The 20933-nt window shown below is 40.1% G+C and overlaps 1 protein-coding gene across 3 annotated transcripts; it reads right to left on the bottom strand.

Moving 5' to 3' along the window:
* Positions 1 to 1519: 1519 nt before the first annotated feature.
* Positions 1520 to 7569, bottom strand: miip (migration and invasion inhibitory protein). 3 transcript variants are annotated; one of them, XM_022209810.2, is made up of 10 exons: positions 7220 to 7569; positions 6512 to 6672; positions 5393 to 5498; positions 5201 to 5312; positions 5023 to 5102; positions 4810 to 4936; positions 3909 to 4005; positions 3593 to 3712; positions 3445 to 3478; positions 1680 to 1804 (listed from the first exon to the last, which is right to left on the bottom strand). In XM_022209810.2, exons 1-10 carry the CDS (start codon positions 7428 to 7430, stop codon positions 1770 to 1772), a joined length of 1083 nt encoding a protein of 360 aa, XP_022065502.2. In that variant the 5' UTR covers positions 7431 to 7569; the 3' UTR covers positions 1680 to 1769. The 3 variants fall into 3 exon arrangements, with proteins under 3 accessions (XP_022065500.2, XP_022065502.2, XP_051804826.1); XM_022209808.2 differs by lacking the exon at positions 3445 to 3478 and having other exon boundaries at positions 1520 to 1804; positions 7220 to 7568; XM_051948866.1 differs by having other exon boundaries at positions 1681 to 3478.
* Positions 7570 to 20933: the final 13364 nt, after the last annotated feature.

Raw genomic sequence — 20933 nt, 5'->3', positions numbered from 1 at the left:
CTATGCCATTAACATGACGATGATTGCAGTGATCTCTTATCAGTCAGTTTCAGATCCTGTTTATTTTCATGGCAACCAATGGCTGCAGAATGTCGACTAAACACATTTTCATGCAGAGCAGCACAGCAATGCTTTGAAACATGGCTGGTAATCATGAACTAAACACAATTTATCTTGTATGTTTGTCAGAAATACTAATTTATGAAAACTGCAGCAGCTGATCTGATCATGAGCCTTCATCTGCTGGATTGATGTTTTTTTTCCAAGAAAGGCTTTTAAATGAAAACTGGCAGATCATGAAAGAATTTTCAGCATTAAGATTTGCAAAATATGAAATGTGGTACAGGAGCATTATATTTTCACTATTGGCACTAAAATCAATGCAGTATCATGAAGCCGCATCTCACACAGATCCGCTGTCATGTCGCAACATCCAGCCTTAGGATGACTATCAGCAGTCTGCCAGATAACAGCTGACGCCTTCCTTTGAACCCAGCGTTTGTGATACAGATCTTCAAAGTGCTGCTTCATCACAACAGCACACCATGAACTCAAAATTCATCAGAATTTTCCTGCTTAATTCTCAATAACAAAAATATGAATACATGAACACAACTATGTTTCCTTTACCTCATTTCTGTGGAATTTAATGAACAAATATACACACACACACACACACACACACACACACACACACACATACATACATACATACATACATGGCACCCCTGGTTAAGATGTGTTAAACTGAATTCCATTTTAATTTGGAGAAAAATGTATTATAGGAGAAGCTTAGGTGCTCTTGGCAAAAGGGGGTTGTACAAAATATTAACATCAGGGGTGCTAATAATTGTGGCACACATGAACGTGTGATTCTTTCCCCCACTGAATAAATGCACTTGAATTAAAGGTTGGACATTGCTTTTTTTCATTGTGGTCCTATATTATTTTCGAAAAAAACTTAATTTATTAGAAGCTAAAGAACACATCTTAACCAGGGGTGCCAATAATTACGGAGGGCGCTGTATATATATATATATATATATTCAGTGTATACACAATGTATTCAAATGCGTGGGCCTGCATGACACACAATGGAAAAACTACTCTGTCAAAGGTGGGACTGCAGCACAATGTGACATTAAATATGTGGCATTAAATACATGTGGCTGTGGTTTCCTGTGAATGACAGCTCGTGTACAGTGCACCGTCCTCTGCCTTTGCTTCGACAGTGTTCTCGTGTCACAGCAAAGTAGAGACAGAGGAAGTTAAAAATAGAAGTATGAGAGACTCCGAGAGCAAGCTGGAAAGGGAAATACAAACTGCTGCTTGAGACACATAGATGATTCAAAGTTACTTCCTTAATTTTGTATCGTACTAAGCAAAAACCTTTTTAAATGTAGATGCTGACTGTGTTCCCCTTCTACTGTGCCGTTACATCGATCTCATACTTTCCATCCACAAACGTGCTGACAGGCACGTGTGCAGTCTGGAGTGTAAAATGGCAGTCCTAGCAACGTTATGGTTGTGTAAATTATTTCAACTTTATTAAATCCTCTTTTTTCATACACATGAACAAATATACAAGAACTGCATATTTTCATTCAGTAACGTCTGGTGTCTAATGAATAATCATTTAAACATCATTTAAAAATAGACTGATGGTCTGTCAGCACCCAGGCTGGGATGTGCTTCTCAGTTTTCTTTTTGGCGAGAAATGCTGAAAGCTGTGATGAGCTAAGCGAGACACATCTGAGATCTGGTCAAGGTTACGGTTGCCGGATACTTTCGGCGCAGACAGATCCTGAAAAATATTAAAATCACCATTTCATTAGGTTCATGTATCGTGCCCTCTAAAAGTATGTTAACAGTTAGACAGTAGTAGACATTTGAATTTGACATCAAAACATGACTATTAGACAAAAGTGAAGACTCAATGTACACTGATCAGCCACAAGATTAAAACCTCCGGCCTAACACTGTGTAGGTCGCTCTTGTGTTGTCAAAATATTGCCAGAATGTCCTGTAGTGTTGGCACTGGGACATTTGCAGCAGATCGGTAGGGCCTCCATGTGTTGAGCATGTTCTGTGGTCTTGCTGCTGCTACAGAGGAGTGTGCTTGGTCTGCAGCAATGTTTCTGGTGGGTGGTGTGTCTCAAAGTAACATGCACACTCCACAGGAACTTTGCATTGTGATGAGAAAGGTTTTAATGTTGTGGCTGACTGGTGTCTACATGAACACATTCCCTCACTGAGCATGGTATTAAAAACAGCTGCTTACTCATGTGATTATCAAATCAGCCAGTGCATCATGTATATAGGTGCTTCATGTAATTCATGTAATCCTCACATTAAACATAAAAATAGTGGTAAATGTGTCTATACATGGGTGCACATACACAGAAACACATACATTTATACAGTAATTGGGGAACAAAATACTAGACCACCCTTGTCATCAAAAACAGTGGTTATGCAGTGAAGTACTAACTCCTGTGTGTATCATGTGACTAAAAAAGACAGAAAATAAAACATGGAATGCCTGAAAGCAGTGTTTTTAGCAGTACACTGCCGCCATAGCTATTGATGTAAGAGCTGAAATGATTTTGGTTATTATAAGGAAAACCATGGAAAATTGCCAGGTATCAGCTCTTTAAGGGGAACTTCGGTTTTTTTCAACCTGGGGTCTGTTTTCATATGTGATTTCATACATGTGAGTGATGGAGAAATGAATTTTCGACATAGCTCCAGTATTTAGCCAGGCAGGCAGCTAGCAGCTCAGCTAGCAGCTCAGATAGTCTCAATGAGTGTCCCACAACATACTAGAGATGAGAAGTGAACGAAAACCTCCACATTACCTGGCGATCGCTCTTTGTTGTGGTCTGTATCCAAATCTCAGGACGCTAGAAAGCAAATCTCGTTCCGAAATCGTGCGATAGCTATCACGTTGGGGCGGACTTTGACGAGGGGCGGCAAGTTGCCCCATACTTTTCGCTAGCTGAGCTGCTCGCTGAGCTGCTGAGCTGCGTGCCTGGCTAAATACTGGAGCTATGTCGAATATTCATTTCTCCATCACTCACATGTATGAAAAGACATGAAAACAGACCCCAGGTTGAAAAAAAAAGAAGTTCCCCTTTAAATTAAACTCTTATGAGCTATTTTTGTTGTCATATTTGTCCAAACAAACGTACCTTTAGTTGTACCAGGCATTAAAATGAACTATAAAATAAGGGTGGTCTAATATTTGTTTCCATGACTGTACATCATATCTATAATAATGCACACACACAGACACATATATAGAGTATTAAAGGCCCTATATTGTGCCTCCTTTAACCAATAAATCAAAGTCTCACCGGGAGCTGTCAATCAGCTCCTGGTTGGAGCTGGTTGATTATTGGTTAGTAAAGTGTGAGGTAGCAACTGGGTCGAGCTCTGACTCACTTGTACATCTAGGAGGGTATCTGGTTATGTGGGGCTTGAGGAACAGCAGAAGTGAACATCTTCATATTTTAACAACTTTTATTTTACAACCACAAATCATAAAAATGGCTTTTCACCATATGGGACCTTTAAGTGTGCAGTATCTCACCTCCAGTTCTTGATTCAGTAGCCCAGTAGAGTTCTTTATGTTAAGACTGCTCCGCAGATCGAGGCTGCTCGGTGGCAGCAGAGTGCTCTGACCTGTGTTTGACCAGCCGGAAAGACAGTGCTAAACAAGGACAAAGAGATGCATGAAATTTTAAAAGCCTGTGCTACATTTGCATACTATTAAATTAAATATAGAGGAGCTCACATAATGTGTAGCGATCAAAGACGGAAAATGACATCAGCTATGACCTCTTAGCCTTTTAGAGGCTGGCAGGTCATCTGTGTCAAATGCTCATTTGAATTAATTTGGAACTCACCGATGGTAGCCCCAAGCTATCAGAAGGGTCGAAGCTGCATCGCCGGTGAGCTTTGTACTTGTAAGGTGGCAAGAGGTTTGAGCGAGGAATGCTGACCCTTAGAAGCCGAAGAGTGAGAAGATGAGTACGGAATGTGAAGAAACTTGGTGTGAGGTGATGGAAATTTGTGCTGTACTGTTCATATAAAGAAATGTCTTTATTTTATCTCTGGTTGTCTGAGTGTTTGTATCAATACGATCGATTTGATCCATATCACCCACTCCTGCTTTCTATTGATCTCAAAGATGTAAACGACCTTTTACAGAGGACATTCTTCATCCTTTGGTGCACAACATGGGTCAAAAGTGACCCCTAATCAATGGAAAATGAGTATCTGTGGACCCATGTTGTGCACTAAAGGGTTAATAGACGGTAATACATCGACATAGATCATCACACAGTTTCATTTTACACCAAGTAGACCAGTTTGTCTCATCAACCAGACATTTGAACTGTGAATCTAAGCAGTGCACAGTGTTACTAGAGCTGATAACATGAATTATTATCAAACAGGGTAAACTACTACTAAATGCATTGAGCTATACTAATACTACAGTTATTAGACATTGCAGCTTGTCTAAATGGGAACCCCAGAGGATTCACCACATGTTGCCTTGGCACACAGTTTTGTTATTATCTTTTCATTTAAGCGTTCCAACTATAAAAATGAGGTGAAAAACATGTAGCGGCAGGCCTGGGGCTGAGCTGTACTCAAGAGCTCTGTGGCCTCCTGTGTTCATACCGGAGTGACATAGTGTGTCAAACTGAAACTGATCATGAATGTTTTTTGGCTTGTGCCAGTAAGGCGCTCTGCTGTTCATGACTGGTTTCCAAATTCAGGAAAAGTGCTCGTCATCAGTACCTGACTAGAGCTGGTTCAGCAGCTGTGTGAGGGTGGGAGGATTTGTGCTTTTTACAAACGGGACAGCGCTCCTGAGAGTGAAGCGGGACGGGGAACAGTCGGCTGTTAATCCTGTAAGAGAATGTACCTGGACAAAAGTTGAGAAAGCAGAGACAAGTGTTAGTTCAGCTGTAATTACAGGAGGGTCCTGTTCTAATAAGTGATCCGCCTTACATTGATGAGTGTCCACGTTAGCCTCGGGGTCGGCCTTGTCTGTTAATGGCGGTGAGACTGGAGGGTTCTCCTCAGATAATCTATGAGGAGAGTCAATTAACAGCCATTTAATGAAGCCGTCATCAATCACAGGTAAATTTGACACACATTATCGTTCACTACAGTGAGAGGCACTCACTCTGCTGGTCCGCTGTGGACACATTCTTCTCTATTCAGTGATCGAAACACGTGCAGATCATTGAAGAACTCGTCAGAGCGATCAACCAAAGAGTCCTCAGCATCTAGGACTCCTTACGGGGTAAAAAACAAAGATCAACTGTTAATGGTTCATTTGATGATCACATGTGAGAGGACGGCCAATAAGGTGTACCTGCTATCCAGTCATATCCAAGTAAGGGCTGCAAACTGTGCCTGTCTGAGGCTGGTATGTCTTCATGTTCATCAGATTGAAATGTAACTCGATTCTGCGCCTCCGTCTGGAAAACCACACAATGTGTTACTAATCTGGTTCTGATGTTCCAATTCAGTCATTGTTAGAAACGGTCCACCTTTTCTGCGGTGACTGAACACACAACACGTTATTAAGTAAAGGGAGATGTAGCAATCTTTTTTCTTCTGATCAGTATAATCTCAAGTTTGAGTGAACACATGTTGCACTTCTTGGTCTAAAGTTTAGAGCCGACTCTTTTGCCTTCGAAGACTTCGATCAATAGACATCTGCAGTAAGATGCTGCAGATGTTTTATCAGTCTGTGGTAGCAAGGGTTCTGTTTTATGCTGAAGTCTGCAGTGGAGGCAGTATAAAGAACAAGGATGCAAGGCGTCTGAACAAATTGGTTAAAAAAGCTGGCTCTGTGGTCAGAATCAAATTGAACCCATTGGAGGATGAGGTGGAGAGACGTGCACTGAGCACGGTGGAGGCCATTCTGAGAAACATGGATCATCCGCTTCATATCTCCCTCAATGACCAACGAGACATTGGTGGTGGACGGCTCCTGTCTCTGTGCTGCAGGACAGAAAGATTTAGAAAATCTTTCTTACCATCAGCAAGTAAAAAGATGAGACCCCAGACAATTGAATTTCCCTTTGGGGATAAATAAAGGTGTTGTATTGTATTGTATTGTTTAATACTCACTGAACAGTCTCCATTCTACTTCCTTTCTGGTTGGAAAAGTTTTGAGTCATTTTCCAAAATGCAACAGTTTACAAGATAGCAACAATAAATACTGGACATGAGCTGCAATTGTTTGGCTTAAAAAAACAGAATTATGTTAAAAATCATTCGGAGATAGGTGGTGAACATTTTATGCTTATTTTAAGATGTAAAAAGATGACTGAGCCATGGAGGCCACTTTGCAGATAGATCTTCCAATGACATGGGGATGAGCGCCAGAATAACTTTTTGCTTATTTACTTTGTAAGACACAGTAAGTGAGATTTAGGGTTTAAGTTTAATGCTGTGATTCACTAGACGGGGACGTGCTGAATACCTCCATGACATGTAATTTGTTGTGGACTTCAGGATGTCTTTGGCTGGCGGCTCTAAAGAGGTCTGAGGATGTTGTACGTTCAGAAGATCTTTCTCTGGGTTTTGATGTCAGAGATGGTGTGGAAAAAGTCTGGCGGATGTCCGTTTGTCTCTCACAAATATCTGATAAAGACAAAGAGGAAAAGAAAGTAAAGAAGGTTATGACTCAAATATGTCATTAAAGATAATTATTTTTTTTAAATGTTCTTATATTTTATTTCTAATCACATGTCAGTACTCGTGTATACTTTGCAGAAAGATAATAACCTAAAGATGCACTTACTAGTTGTTAAAAATGAAATAATTAAGAGTACCTTCAGTTAACTCTATACAAAGTACCTTACAAATCTTAAGTACCTTAATTTACTCCACCAGAGCAATTCACCTTCTTTGTAGTTACCTTCATGTTTTGCAAACTGAAAAATTCCCCTAAGTGTGAGTGGGAGCTGGGAACCTGAGTATGCATCTTTTACAAAACTTCCAACAAAATACAACCAAATTTTGCGGTTAATGCGAAGTGGTGTCTGGTTTAGTATAACTTGAACTAAATATTACAGGGGGAAAAGATGCAAATGAGGACATTCTGAGCGTCTTTCCAGCAGCCAACTTAGCTAATATATGCAAGCTTCCTTCGGGTCGTTGGTCTCAAGTTAGCAAACAGTTTATTTACCTGCAAATCTCACGGAGGGTCTGGACAGAGCTGCCCGGGCAGGACGTCTGTCTCCACCGGTCAGAGTAACCATTTCTCCCTCGTCCTCTCTCTCCCTCTTGCGGCTCTCGCTGCGGCCGCTCTGCAGCTCCAGCTCGTCTCTCTGCTGCCTCAGCTGGGTCAGTAAATGTTTGTTACGCTCTCTCAACACGTCCAGTCGATCCAGGGACATTTTAAAATATAAACTAAACGAGTTGAAGTCACTTTTAATAAATTGAGACCGAAACAAACCCTGGAAGTTTGACGTCCTTTAAACATCAGCCTTCCGCAGCTCCATAACAACGCGTTGACAACAGTGACGTGATTGGCTGTTACCACGTTACCCACAATGCCTTCTGGCGGGCTGAGGTTTTTTTCTTAAAGTAACAGTAGCCCCTTTATTCAAGCTGCAGGACAGGAAGCTAAGCAAAAGAGGGCGCTGTGTACCTGCTCAGATTGTAGCCAAAATACCAAACTGTGTGATATATGGCGCTATATATTGTACGCTGAATAATATTTATGGTGCAAGTACAGAGATTACATGATTATTTTAATGCAGTGATCCTAAATGAACTTTATACTTACACCAAAACAACAGAACATTTTCTATTTTCTATTTTTCTCACAAGAAATTGTAGATGTGCATATTTTATTCCGTTAGATGTTCTATTTGTCTTTGATTCGGATTGTTTTTGTTTATTTGCTGTGTTTGTTGTTTGTCCCTATGTTATGTGATCTACCATGCATAACCTCTCCATGGATATTTGCATTTTAATTAGCTTAAAGCTATTTTGAAATTAAATTATACTTGCACTTCTGCATGTAAATAATCTTCCATCATAATTAAGTCCATGCCAAGCACATTATCACGATACTGACTGAGCCTATTAGAGTGCCGCTGAGTCACTCTTCAGTTTGCAGTAAGTCAGAGTTTTTCAACAGTGTTGAGTGTGGAGTCATTTCCATACTGGTGCAACAGTTACCATGCATTGTATCTCAATGACTGGTTTGTCAGAGCTAAAGAGGGAAGCAACCAGCGACTCAGATGGAGTAGGATACAGCAACTCAGATTATATTGGAATCCATGGTGAAAAAACCTGGGAAGCATTCAAGAAAATTTTTTAATGCTCCAGATGTAAAAGAAACTTGATATTCACAGGCAGGTTTGCAGACTAAATAAACAAGCAAATCTGAAAAAGGCTTAAGTCTGCAGGTAGTTATGTACTGCAGGAACCTGGGGCAGGTACAGGGTAGCAGAAATGGTGACAGGAACTGCCCTTGTACTGGCTGTGTCAGCATTTCTGTTTCCATTGCAGTGTTTATCCGACAACTTTAACAACTCTGAGTGCGTCAAAACAGCAACAAACTGTTACCTGACATAACTCCAGTTGATGAGAGAACAGAACAGCACAGGGTTTGTTTTGTAGGCCTTTACTGAAAATGTTTTGTTGCTGATGGCGATATAAAGAAGAAGACTAAGAAGGCAGATTTTACTGTTGGCCTCTTAAAGTTTAATCAGTCAGCACAAAGACCCGCACAGCACTTTTTCCATCGCTGTTCAGAAGTACCTCCCCCAGAGTAGATATTTGTTTTTGTCCCCCTAAATCAAACCTAAAATAGATTCTACAGGAGTGGTTCCTGTGGTGGGACCCACAGATCTGGGCTGCTCTAACACAGCCTACCACTTCCTGCTGTGGAAAATGGCTACATGTTGCCTAATACCTCCGCTCTTGATCAAAACCCACAAAATCTACTCATACAGTTAAACTCTGTTGCACCAAATGAGATGCACTTTCACTTATGAACATAGAAAATGTGGTTTATTTTGAGTCAGTCCCACATCAAACCTCTAAACTACTGAACCTGCAGAGAAAACTGAACATTATCGAGAGTTTACAGGACAAAATAAATACAGAAGTGTTGAACAGACTGAGTGTTGGAGAGAAAAATCTGAATGCGCTAAAGACAGCAAATACAGTTCATAGTGATCGAAAATAGACAAAATAGCACAATTTAACAAATCTGCAGCTTAAAATAATCCCCAACATATGCACTAATTTGTCCTTTTTGAATAACATGACAAAAAAACTGCAGTGTCCAGCTGCTTTACAAATTTATCTCTTTTTTTTGTTTAATGAAACAGTATATTTGTGACTCGTTTTTAGAGATTTATAACTTCTGTAACAACAAATGCAGAGCTGAGTGACAATGGCAGAAATATTGTGATCAGATCCAGATTTTGGTTTTGGTGTTTCATGTACATCTATTGAGAATAAGAAAAGTAAAAATGAAAAACAACAACTAGAAATACAACATAGCCATCCTTGTCATCCGTTTAAACTGTAATTAAAGTCCTGCAGTCAAAGAACACTATAATCTACACATCCTAAGATATGTCACTGTTGTTGTATTGTATAGATATTTTGTGTAATATTATCAGCTTTTGATGCTGACATATCAAACGTAAAAGTATCCAACAATGGTACAAGCCTATTTTATGGTGTGACAATATTATGTGATTATTTTTATTACTACTGATGTATTGGTGACCGCACGTGCTAACAGCATTCAATAATGTAATTTAATCAATTTATGCACAGTTACATAGTTTAACCCAAAACTAGCATAAGTTTTGCAGTAAAATCTCAAGATTGTACTTGCCCTGTAGCACTTTAAAAAAAAATACACAGTTGCTTTACATTGGCGGTTAATAAGGATAAGTAAGATAAATAATGTAAAATATGAAATAATATAGAAAATATCAGGTGAGATTCATTCATAACACTCTTCACAACCCTTCTGTGTCAGAGAATAGACTGAGACCAACTAAATCTAACTAATAAATGAAGCAATATTGTCAAATACTAAACTGTTCCACGAGAGCTTCATGAAAATAACACAGATGAACCTCTTTAGAAAGCCATACTAGTTGTAAGGAAGGCCAGAGTTCAGAGGAAATTCCTCCCTGGATCGCTACATGTTTCAGATAGTAAAACCTGGAGGAAGTCTGAGGTTTCTACTAAACAAGGCTTACATCAACAGCCTTAACTCCATGATATAGCAATTCAAGCTAATGATTTTTATGATCCACGTAGTTCATAAAATCATACAGCCATGGCCATAAGTTTGGACACAGCATGACTTACTATGTCTGTTTTGATGTCTATTACAGAACATAACTAATATTTTTTGACAGCACCAGTTTAATTAGTCAACAAATCAACAAGGGATATAACATTATCAATAAATTCCAACAATTGGAACAACTTTGTTCCCAAAACATAATATTAGAAGAAAATAACAAAAAAATGCAGTACTTTCACAACCAAATTTGGTAAGAATAACAAAATGACACCAAACTCTTTTGATGTTTTTTTTAAATATGAAACTTAATATAGTTCTCAGGAGTTGTGTACTGTATTGTAAGTGACAATTTTGTGGTATTTTCTAAGATTCATAAGCGTCATGGTACTTGTGTCCAAACTTATGGCCATGGCTGTACTTACTCACAGATGTACCGAGTGAGTAGACAGACTGAATATTAACTATGCAGCTCACCAGGAGACTGATGCATCTGTTCCTTTAAATTGTTAGAAAAAATCCACTTCAGTCTGTCAGGAGGGACACAAGTCATTCAGAACTAGAACATCTCCATCTTTAGTTTTCAACACTGTCACAGACACAGGGCCGGCCATAGGACTTTGGTGGCCCTAAGCAAGATTTTCTTTGTGGCCCCAAAACATGCACAGGGCAACTACCAAATCACGTGCACAGCTTGTAATTGGGTTAAAACACACATGCACATGATTAACAGCATTAACAGATTTATGCTTTATTGGAATAAAGACAGGGACAAAATGCGAATCACACACTTATTCTGGTGTGGCCCCCTCTAGTGGATGTGGCTATAAACAACGGTATAGAGTGTTTATGCCAGCAGCCGGCTCTGCACAGACACATTTTAATGTAGCACAACGCTACTACTAGCTGCTGCCTCAGTGACAAACACAGTTAAATGAACATCTCTCCGAAAATGTTTAAAATCCAAGGCCATGAAAGCATAATAAAAGTACAGTAAGTGGCTCAGTGTAGAGTTCAGTTGAAACTAAATGAATGTTTATGTGTGTTGTCTAATATTTCCATTCAGAATAGACACAGGCTGGTGTTTTTGGACACAAATGCATGTAGACATGGACTACCTGGAGCTTTTGACCACCTGGTGGCAATGCAACATGTTGCAATACTATTATGGAAAATGTGTTGGCAAGCAGTTGCTTACAAATTTAGCAGATACTAATGGACAGTGTTTGGATCAGTGCTTCAGGGATTGTGGTGCTTTTCAGTCCAACATTTACTTTAAAAGCTGTTACATTTTTCTGTGAGTCTGTTTTGGTGCTGGGAAGGTAGCTACTCTTGATTTATCAATTATTTTAAGCAGAAAGCAGCAGCCTGCAGGATTTCAAACAAACAAAAAAACACTGAAATTGTGGGCCATAAAACAGAAACAATGAGTTAAATGAAGGTAAAATTATCTGTACAGGCGAGAGTTCAATGCTAATTCTCTGCAGATGCATCTCTGCTGAGCGACTCACATTACACAGACAGTATAAAATCATTTGAGTCATTGTTAAATTATATGTTTGTACGGCTTTATAAAACAACTACAATTAGATGTGAGCAGAAGCCTAAAGAGTTTATTTTATATATACTGCAATCTTGCAATCAATGTGAAGTCAGGCCAAGTAAAAGATGCAGCTTAAATACTGCATATGGCAGCGCATTCTGCTCATTATTAACACCCACATACAAAGATTGCTCACATTTATTCTTTATTCTCAGTATTAGTTCATTGCCTGACAAACCAACAGGTATCACAACAGTTTTGCTTCAAGTAACAATGATTTTTTTTACAATTAAAATATCTTGCAAAAAAGGTCAAGTCAATAACTAAGCCTATTTCTAAAGCAGAAAATATCTATTTTGAGTGCATCATCCTGCAGATTCAGTCGGTTCAAACATGAAGGCTTCATAGAACAAAGTGTATAAGGATGAATTTGCCTTCCGTTTGAGGTTTTGTTAGTGTTTCATCTTTGTATACTATCCCCCAGTGCTTGTTGGCACTGAGATCTGTGCATAAAGGATTTGCTTCTGTTTTTTGGTATGCTTACATGAATGTATGCATGTCCAATTTGCACATACAGTATGCGGCTTTTTCTACAAAGATGACAGAACAAAAAGCAAGAAAACTCTCTTACTGACTTCCTTCATTACATATAATATGTTGATGGATAAGAGTGTTCATTTTCTTGTTCCTCTTTAGAGGACAACCTGTGTGAGTAAAAGCGTACACAGTAGTATGTATTTATCTTCTGGCTTGATGACATTAGTTTATTTACATTAAACCTGTCCATCCGTGGCGGCGCTAATGACAGCGTTGCGGGTCTTGCAGGGTCACAGCAATAATGATATGCCTGATCCCCCGTGAAGTGAATGGTGTGGAACTGCGTGGGTGAGCTGCTGTTCCGTATTCCAGTCACAGCTCGTTTGCATTGAGAGCTGTCCAGGCCAGTCCAGTATGATTAGCTGACCACAGTAGTGTGGAGCTGCACTCCATTATCATTAAACGGTGCCAGTCATGAAGTCATATACTCCTCTCTGTCTCTCTAATTACACCCCCACTGTTGGGCTCCAAGCAATTACTGCCCGCCGCCTGAACGCTTCATCGTTCATTAGGCACACGTAACGGACACATCAACAACAAAAACAAAAAGAAAAGGTGGAATCACTCGGAGTTCTGCTAAACAACAAGCAAATCACCTTTGAGAAATCATCTTCAGCTTATTCTTTGTGCAAAAACCAATGGTGTGTTCAGGAGAAAGGCTGTGCAAATGTGTTGATGGGCCCACAAAGAAACCTTTATGGAGGGACGTGCCATATGCCTTTGTTTTCTGGCCTGCAGTGTTGAGTTCTGTGTAATGAAGGTCTTATATTGTGTATTCATATGGTATTACTTTTGCCTATATCCAAGAAGCTCTCCAGCTGACTTTTGGAAACGGTCTGCAGCCTGATCAATTAAAAACTATATTTATTTCTAAATTGGATTCTTTTCACCCTTTATAATTTAATTTCTAATCCAATTGTAGATAATAAAACTAGTTAGAATTCTACGGCATTATCAGCAAGTCAAATGTCAGTCATGTTAAGTGAAGTTATATTTTATTACAACAAACCATAATCATGTCTGTTGTCATCCGTCTGCATCATGGTAATCCTAAATACTTAAGCAGAAGCCAAATGGACTTCTGTTTGGTTCTTCACCAAGAGGCTGAGAACAGAGGACGCCTCTTGGATAAGAGCTGAAACGCCTTCAAGAACCAAAAAGACGTCAAGTTGCCCTCTGCTGAGGCACTTAGGATTACCATAATCATCTGCAACTATGAAGAGCGAAAGGCTGTGATTTGCACGTTATGTTGCTTAATTTTATCTGACTGAGAGAGAAGAAACATCCTGGACTTTGTGCCACATTAAGACAAAATAACTATAGCCATGAAATAACGGTGCCACACATTGAAATAAAAAGTTATATATGATGTTGTACTGTAGAAATTGTGCTCAATGTGAAAGGTGACCACAAATGTAACAATGTGGAGAAGTGCAGCGAATGCAGATCCGTTCATACAGGCGTAGGACATCGCAGACCTGGTGGATTCTGATTATCTGTTGAGATGACAGGAGGAACATGCCTTTGGAAGTAAATTCATTGCTAAGGCACAGACACCAGGAGCTCTCGTCTGTAACTGGCTTGTGTTTCAGTAGGAACACTGACTAACATGACATCTGAATTTAGACTGTTGGGACAGACATCTGTTCACACTGTCGGAAATTGTGGTCGACAGCATACATTCAAAGATGCTCATGCATTTGTGCGGCATCTAAGTAAAAGCAGAGGAACAGCTCTTCCCCAGGTGACTGAGTGTGTGAGCGCAGGATGTGATTAAACTGTCAGCAAGAACAGTGCGTCATAGAGAGAGGTATTATTGTAGGGTTGTAGTGCATATACCCCTCATTAGAAAGATGAATGCACATTTGAGGGTTCAGCGGTGCAAAAACCACAAAGATGTGGAAGAAAGTACTATGGTGAAATAAGCCATCCTCCACCATTTAACAGGTGAGCCAGTGCATGTGTGGCTTAAATGAAGAGAACAGGTACAGACATGAAGCCTTGACCCCTACAGTGAGGTAATCCAGTAGCTGTGATGTGATGTTGAGGGGCATTTTGCTGGCATGGGACTTGATCCATTTGTTCCCTCAGAGGGTGGGAACACTGTAAATCAAATTAGTGATGTTCTGGATGATCATATGCATCCTTTGGTGAATGATCCTGATGGAAGTGGTCTCCTCCAGGATGACAACGCTCCCATCCATAAAGCACCACGGCTCACTGAATGGTTGGATGAGTAGGAAAATTACGTGAATCATGTTGCATGACTCACTTCAAGACCTATGGGAGATTTTAAACCAAAGCTTTAATTCAGTTTCTGTTTTATTCTTATAATGCCAATTCAGAACATAACTCATCTCAGTGCACTGTACATAGTCTGGTTGTTACAATCCGACCTCTAGGGGGTGGCTGGATGCAACCATAGACTGTATATAAAGATGGACGTAGCATCTGGCTCCAAAAATGAAGCCCACCCGGAAGTGTCAAAAACTTGCAATATCACGCAATATCAACCCCGCTAGGGTTGGCTCCAAAAAGCTTTTGCTCCATAGACCCCAATTCATCACCGGAAAAAATAAAATTTGATAGACTGATTTTCGACAGATAAGGATTTCTTTCCCGTTAGTTTTCATGGTCAAAATGAGAGATCAGGTGGCCGATCTTAAAATAAATCAATACTGAATTTTAAATAAATCGTTAAAGTTGGCGGAGCCAGGGGGCGTGGCTATACTTGATAGACAGTCTTGTCTGGAATGATTGACAGATCTTTTAGGGCGAGGCTTTCAGCAGTCTGGCTTCAGTCTGGCCCGCCCATAGACTGGTCCTGCCCCTAGTTGCTCTCCGGTCCAGTCTGTTTGATGACGCTTTTTACGTCACTGGCTCCAAAAAATCCAAAACGGCGACCAGGAAGTAGCAAAATCTGGGCTTCATTTTCTCGGCGTTGAAACCAACGGGTGACGTCACGGTTAGTTCACGCCTGGATACAACAAAAACACCAGATGTTATTGGTCCAGGTGAAGGGATTTATTGCTTAGTGGTGAATGGAACATAAACAATGAAGACAAAACTGGTGAGTGTTGCTAAATCAAAGAACAGAATATAACAAACGAAGGCTAACAGAGTTTCCCAAACTTATCTAAACCCAAAACAAAGCAACTGAACTTCCTAGCCAAACTTAACTACATCAGCAACACCCACCACCAGTAACAAAAACTAATACAAAGTCCCAAAACGAACTAAATAAACTGGTGTCTCACACTCACATATATTTGACCACACAGGTCACAAACGCTCAAAAAAACGAATGGCTTCTTCACTTATGCCCGTGTCTGTAGCACTCACCAAGAGTGTCTACAGACTGAAGTGGTTTACGGTACCCACCAACCCAACCACAGACCTACAAACCAAAACACAAACAAATGATCACACACTGAGAGGCATCAGGGAGGACTGGTCACAAATAAGTCACCCAGACTAACAGCATGGTTGCAGGTATATAGCCTGCAGGTGTGGCAGTGGCTGTGTCTGGTTGGTCAGAGGTGGAGGGGAGCTGGAGAGTGGCCCAATCAGGAAGGTCGGAAGGCGGTGAGAACAGGGCTGCAGTGTAAGTTGTCGACTCTAGAGTCGTCAGGTGAAATGGCTGGCAGCTGGGATGCTGGAGAGACTCAGAAACAGCCACACAATCTCCCCAGAAAAGTCCACTCTTGATTTAAGAATGAAAATGATTCACACACAGCTCAGCTACCATCAGCTCCAACTTGAGAACAAAGAGAATGACAAACTAAGATAAGGCAAAGCAGTCAAATTTTATTTAGTTGAGCTGTTGGTTTGATCTACGTCAAGTCAAGATCCTTCAGCGTAAATATAGCTAAAGGACAGCTCTCTGAGTTTTATTGTCCATGCAGCACAGAAGTCTGACATGACTTTGAAAAGTATGCCTGTCAAAACATAATTTCTACACTTGTCTTAAATTAAACAACTGTCCACAGAGACCAGAGTTTGTGGTTGTACAAACCACACTGTGTGAGGCCTCTGAAAAGAAAACGTGGTATTACCACATGGTCAGCCGCTTGCAGCTATCTCTGCTTTTTTTATCTGATCTGAAAAGTCTCTCTTCACTCCCCCTGTTGAGTGGCCACCGTCAGAGTGGGGATATGAGAAGGCAAAGGAAAATAACCTGGAGCCAAGGTACACATCCAGCCTGTGTGTTTTGTGTGCAGTATGTGTACACGTGCAGGTTTTTGTTCTTTCAAACACATGAGCCATTTGTCCTTTTCAAGAGCAGCACCTCTTCCAGCAAGCTTTTCATATTTTCCTGGAAACACACAAATAAGGCTGAGATTGTGACAAAGCACGAGAAGATATGATAATTTCAGTGAGGCAAAGAGCTGATGGAGAGAGAGAGAGCAGGGGGTCTGGCAGAAAGGGTGACCAACAGGATTGGTGAGGAAAGTGGTTTTTGCTGATAAAGGAAGGGAAAGGGTCGATTGTCCCTACTGCTCTAGCGATAGTGCTGGATGCCATTAAGATAAGGAGGATTAGACCTGCCACAATGCTGTCCAAGCTGCTCCAACATGAGAGGCAGCCGGACAGCAAAAGACCCCAACCACGGTGGGCTTGTGTGCTTCGCCTTTCAGTGACAAAAAAAGCTGATTCAGTCACGACAACGTGATGATTCAGGTTGATATTATTAGAATTAAAAGAAATATAATCATTTGTCAAATTGAACAATATGGAAAACTGTTGATGAGCAAGTCGTGTGTTTTGTGTACAGTTTTTAAAAATATGTATTTGATCTCCATTAGATGCACTGATTTCAGGTAAGGACCTTATTTTAAGCCTTACTTTGATGCAAAGATTTGTACATTAGCAGGAATGTAGCACAGCTTATAACTAAATGCAGTGTTTTCTTTCTTGAAATGTGAAAATACAAAACAGATATTTTGTTCCTAAAATCAAATGGCATCATTAATAAAGTATGGTCGACAAATTCTCAACCATTTGGTAAATCCACACCCTGGTCAGGTGTGACTTAAAAGGACAACAATCAGATGGTGTGACCAGAACACAGATGCTCCTTTGACTAGAGACCATAAACGTCCACCCTTAAATGCAGCTTTATTCAAATGACAAGATGTCACAGACGGCAAGAGAAGGGCGAGAGCAAGCTGTTGGCCTGCTGGATGATGGCATGTCAGTGAAGGCCGTAGCCAGGCATTTGAATGTTCACAATTCCACCATTCGCTTTCTAAGAAATGGCTTCAGACAGCGTGGTATGACAGACAGCCTGCCACATGATGCCCTTGATGGACGTGCCCGACAGCGTGATCAAGCCCCTGACAATTTCTGCCAGTTTCTCCGAGCCCTCCAGGAAGAATGGGAATGACGTTCCACAAAGCAGCATCAACAACCTCATTAACTCTGTGAGGCGCAGATGTGTCCCACTACACGATGCAAATGGAGGACACAGTGAGTTATGATTTCTGGCCTGTGACCTTACTGTCCATCTGCTGTCATCATTTCCAATATCATGCATACTTGGTTATTTCATTCTGTTGTAGAGACAGAACAACAAATACTTATTCGCGTACATTAAAAAGAATAGATAGAAGTGAATAAAATATTCCACAATGTTCAGATATTTCTTCAGTATATGTTTATTTTAAGGATTTATTTTGGTGTTGAATTGTACTGAGAGGTGTTTCTAATGTTTTTCCACTGAAGAAGGAGGAGGAGGGATGAATAATAAAAAAAAAAACACACTTAATGCTGAGCAGTACAGAAGCTGTGAGTTGAATTAACACCTCTCAGAGAAAAACTGAAAAATATAAACTCGGTAAAAGCAGAGTGTATATTTTGTAAGTAAAATGGAAAATGAGACAGATTAAAAACACAGGATTATTTTAAAAAACAAAGTTACTTCACATATGATTTAGCTGTAGCTCAAATCTGTACCTAAGTGAAGCTCTTCATTAATGACATTTATTGGGAAAAAAACTGAAGACAGACTGTCTCACTTCTTTTAATGACTTTAAATAAATACACCCACAAAGACATTTTTCTGCAGTTTGCTCTTTTGGTGTTATTTTCAGGTTATGTCTGTGCAGTTTAAACCTGTTTGACAAAATTATTTAAAGTAAAGCATCTTTAGGACACTCTAGATAATATTAACACATTTATTCTATACTTTTTATACCGTTGCAAGTTTAACTGAGAGTTGTGACACATGCAGATGACAAACATGCACAGAAAGAGACACATTTTTTGTATAGCAGGGCCAGCAAAAGTTTGCATGTCTTTTCCAGAAAAATTATCTCCAAGGCAATTATGCTCAGCCATGCTTGTGTTTATCTGAGGAGCGAAGATGCCACTGAAAGTAATCCTGCTGTGGTCACTCGTATTTCAACACCTGGACACGGCGTTCTAATGGACGCTGCTGATTCGTGAGACGAGGACGGGGACCAGGAGGATCGCTTCATGTCTGGTTCCTCAGAATCGGCAGCAGGACCTCATTTTGGAGCTTTTATGTGAGCGCTGTGCTTAATGGCCTGTGTGCCTTCTCTGAGGCCTATTAAACATATGCAGTAAATCAACAGAGGAGGAACATACCAGTTAATCACAGCCTTTGTTTCAGGGCTGAAGGAGGACAATGAATCTAACTGGATGCCACCGAGCCGACAAAGAGTGCGCAAAGATGTCACGTCAGACAGACAGACTGCCTCAGCAGCCACCTGCGTCTAATAAGAATCAATGCCACTATGTCATCCAGTCTCTGCCTCTTTCAGCAAACCATCCTTATATAACCAAAACACTCTAAATGGCAGGAAGAGACAAATGCAAGATAGTATCACCTCATCAGAAAGTCACAATAGTTTTGGGTGGTTTTTTTGTGCTTAAAATGACATAGTTTAAGAGCTGCAATTAAAAACTTAAATAGCTGGAGAAGCTCGCTGCTGACTGCTGGTCTAATTCAACATTTAGGCGTAATTAATAGGGAGAGTAGAATGTAAAGCCATGATTGCTGCTATTGTCATCCAGCAAGCTCTAAAATAGTCATTTTGGACAAAACCAGAAGTAAAAAAAAACTGTGTGTTAAATGCTTATTAATGGGAGCATGCTGTTTTCTTGTTTACACTGCTGCAACCAAAGAAAAGACCATTACCATTACATCCAAATTACCCATACTTTACTCTGACTTTTGGTTATGAGATGATTTTTTTATATAAAATATGTAAACTGCCATCCAACAACAGCATCCTTCTACCATCTTTTTACTCAGAGAGTTTCAGAGAACACATTATATTTTCTGCCTCAAGCTTTTAGCAAAGTTGAGCAGCCTTCTCCATCAAATACACGCAGTAGCATTCATCAACAATAGCCTAATTAAAAAGCTTTCAAGCTTGTTTTTCAGATCCACTAATCACCGAGACAGTCCGGTATTTGTTTATGGCCTGTGTGAGAACAAACGGCCTTACAGCAAATAAATCTCCAATAATCGAATTTGAGGCTCCCTACTTAAACATAATTAGACTCTTGCAAAACCGAGGATATTGTCGGCACTCAAGTGTATAACATGCAATGTGCAGACTGGAGCCAAGTAAAGATTTGATGGGAGCGGAGCAGCTTGTTTTAAGTCAGTTAATGATCACGACAAAATGGAACAAGCAACACATTAGCTGACGACGAGGAAACACGGAGCACAAACACAGCTAGCAAAAGGTTGTGACTCCTGGAAACCAGCTCAACGTAATTCAGAAAAGACAGAAGGGATAAAAGAGAAAGCAAGGTCAACCAAAGAAACCTGCCCTTTGTGTTTGTCTCCCCTGAATTAAAGCTCAAATTAGGAGAAACACATTAGGCAGAAGAGATGCTTTTCTGCAAACAGCAGCTAGGATAAAGCAGCTTTCTTGCATAAATTTTACATTTTCCAACTAAAAGGTAATTACATGGGTCTTTGTAACACTCAGGTGAGCCGATGTATGAGTCTTCTGTCTTCAGCGTGTCTACTTCAGTGCCTGTGGGATGACTTCATAGTTCAGAGGCACAGAAAGATGACCTATCACTTTTATGCCTGATTACATGTTTTCTCTTGGCCTTTTCTGATTCCTGAAGTCCACTTCAGTGCTGACCTCTTCCTGGCACTCAGAACAGTGCTCACATGTGTCACAATACCTGAGAAGACAAATTTGTTTTTAAAACACTTAGTTCTTTGGTAGACTGGCAAAAGGATGTTTTCTCTTTTTCTGACTCATCAAATTTACATTCTTAGCTGAACTATGCAAGTTTTCAGAGGTAAATTGAGCCACATTAAAGGATTTATCCACTACAGAGCATACACAAATGCCCTTAATGAATTGTAGCAATTAATTTCCTACCACAGTAAACCTAAAATAAATGTCATCAACCTCTGGACCTGGAATATCAAATTCAAGATCAGGAGTGACATAGATGAACTGTGCTCTTGCAGAAACACTC

Source organism: Acanthochromis polyacanthus, chromosome 5 (genome assembly GCF_021347895.1).
Source record: "Acanthochromis polyacanthus isolate Apoly-LR-REF ecotype Palm Island chromosome 5, KAUST_Apoly_ChrSc, whole genome shotgun sequence".
Classification (NCBI taxonomy): Eukaryota; Metazoa; Chordata; class Actinopteri; family Pomacentridae; genus Acanthochromis; species Acanthochromis polyacanthus.
The sequence above is the reverse complement of the archived record's forward strand: the minus strand, read 5'-3'. Positions and strand labels throughout refer to the sequence as shown.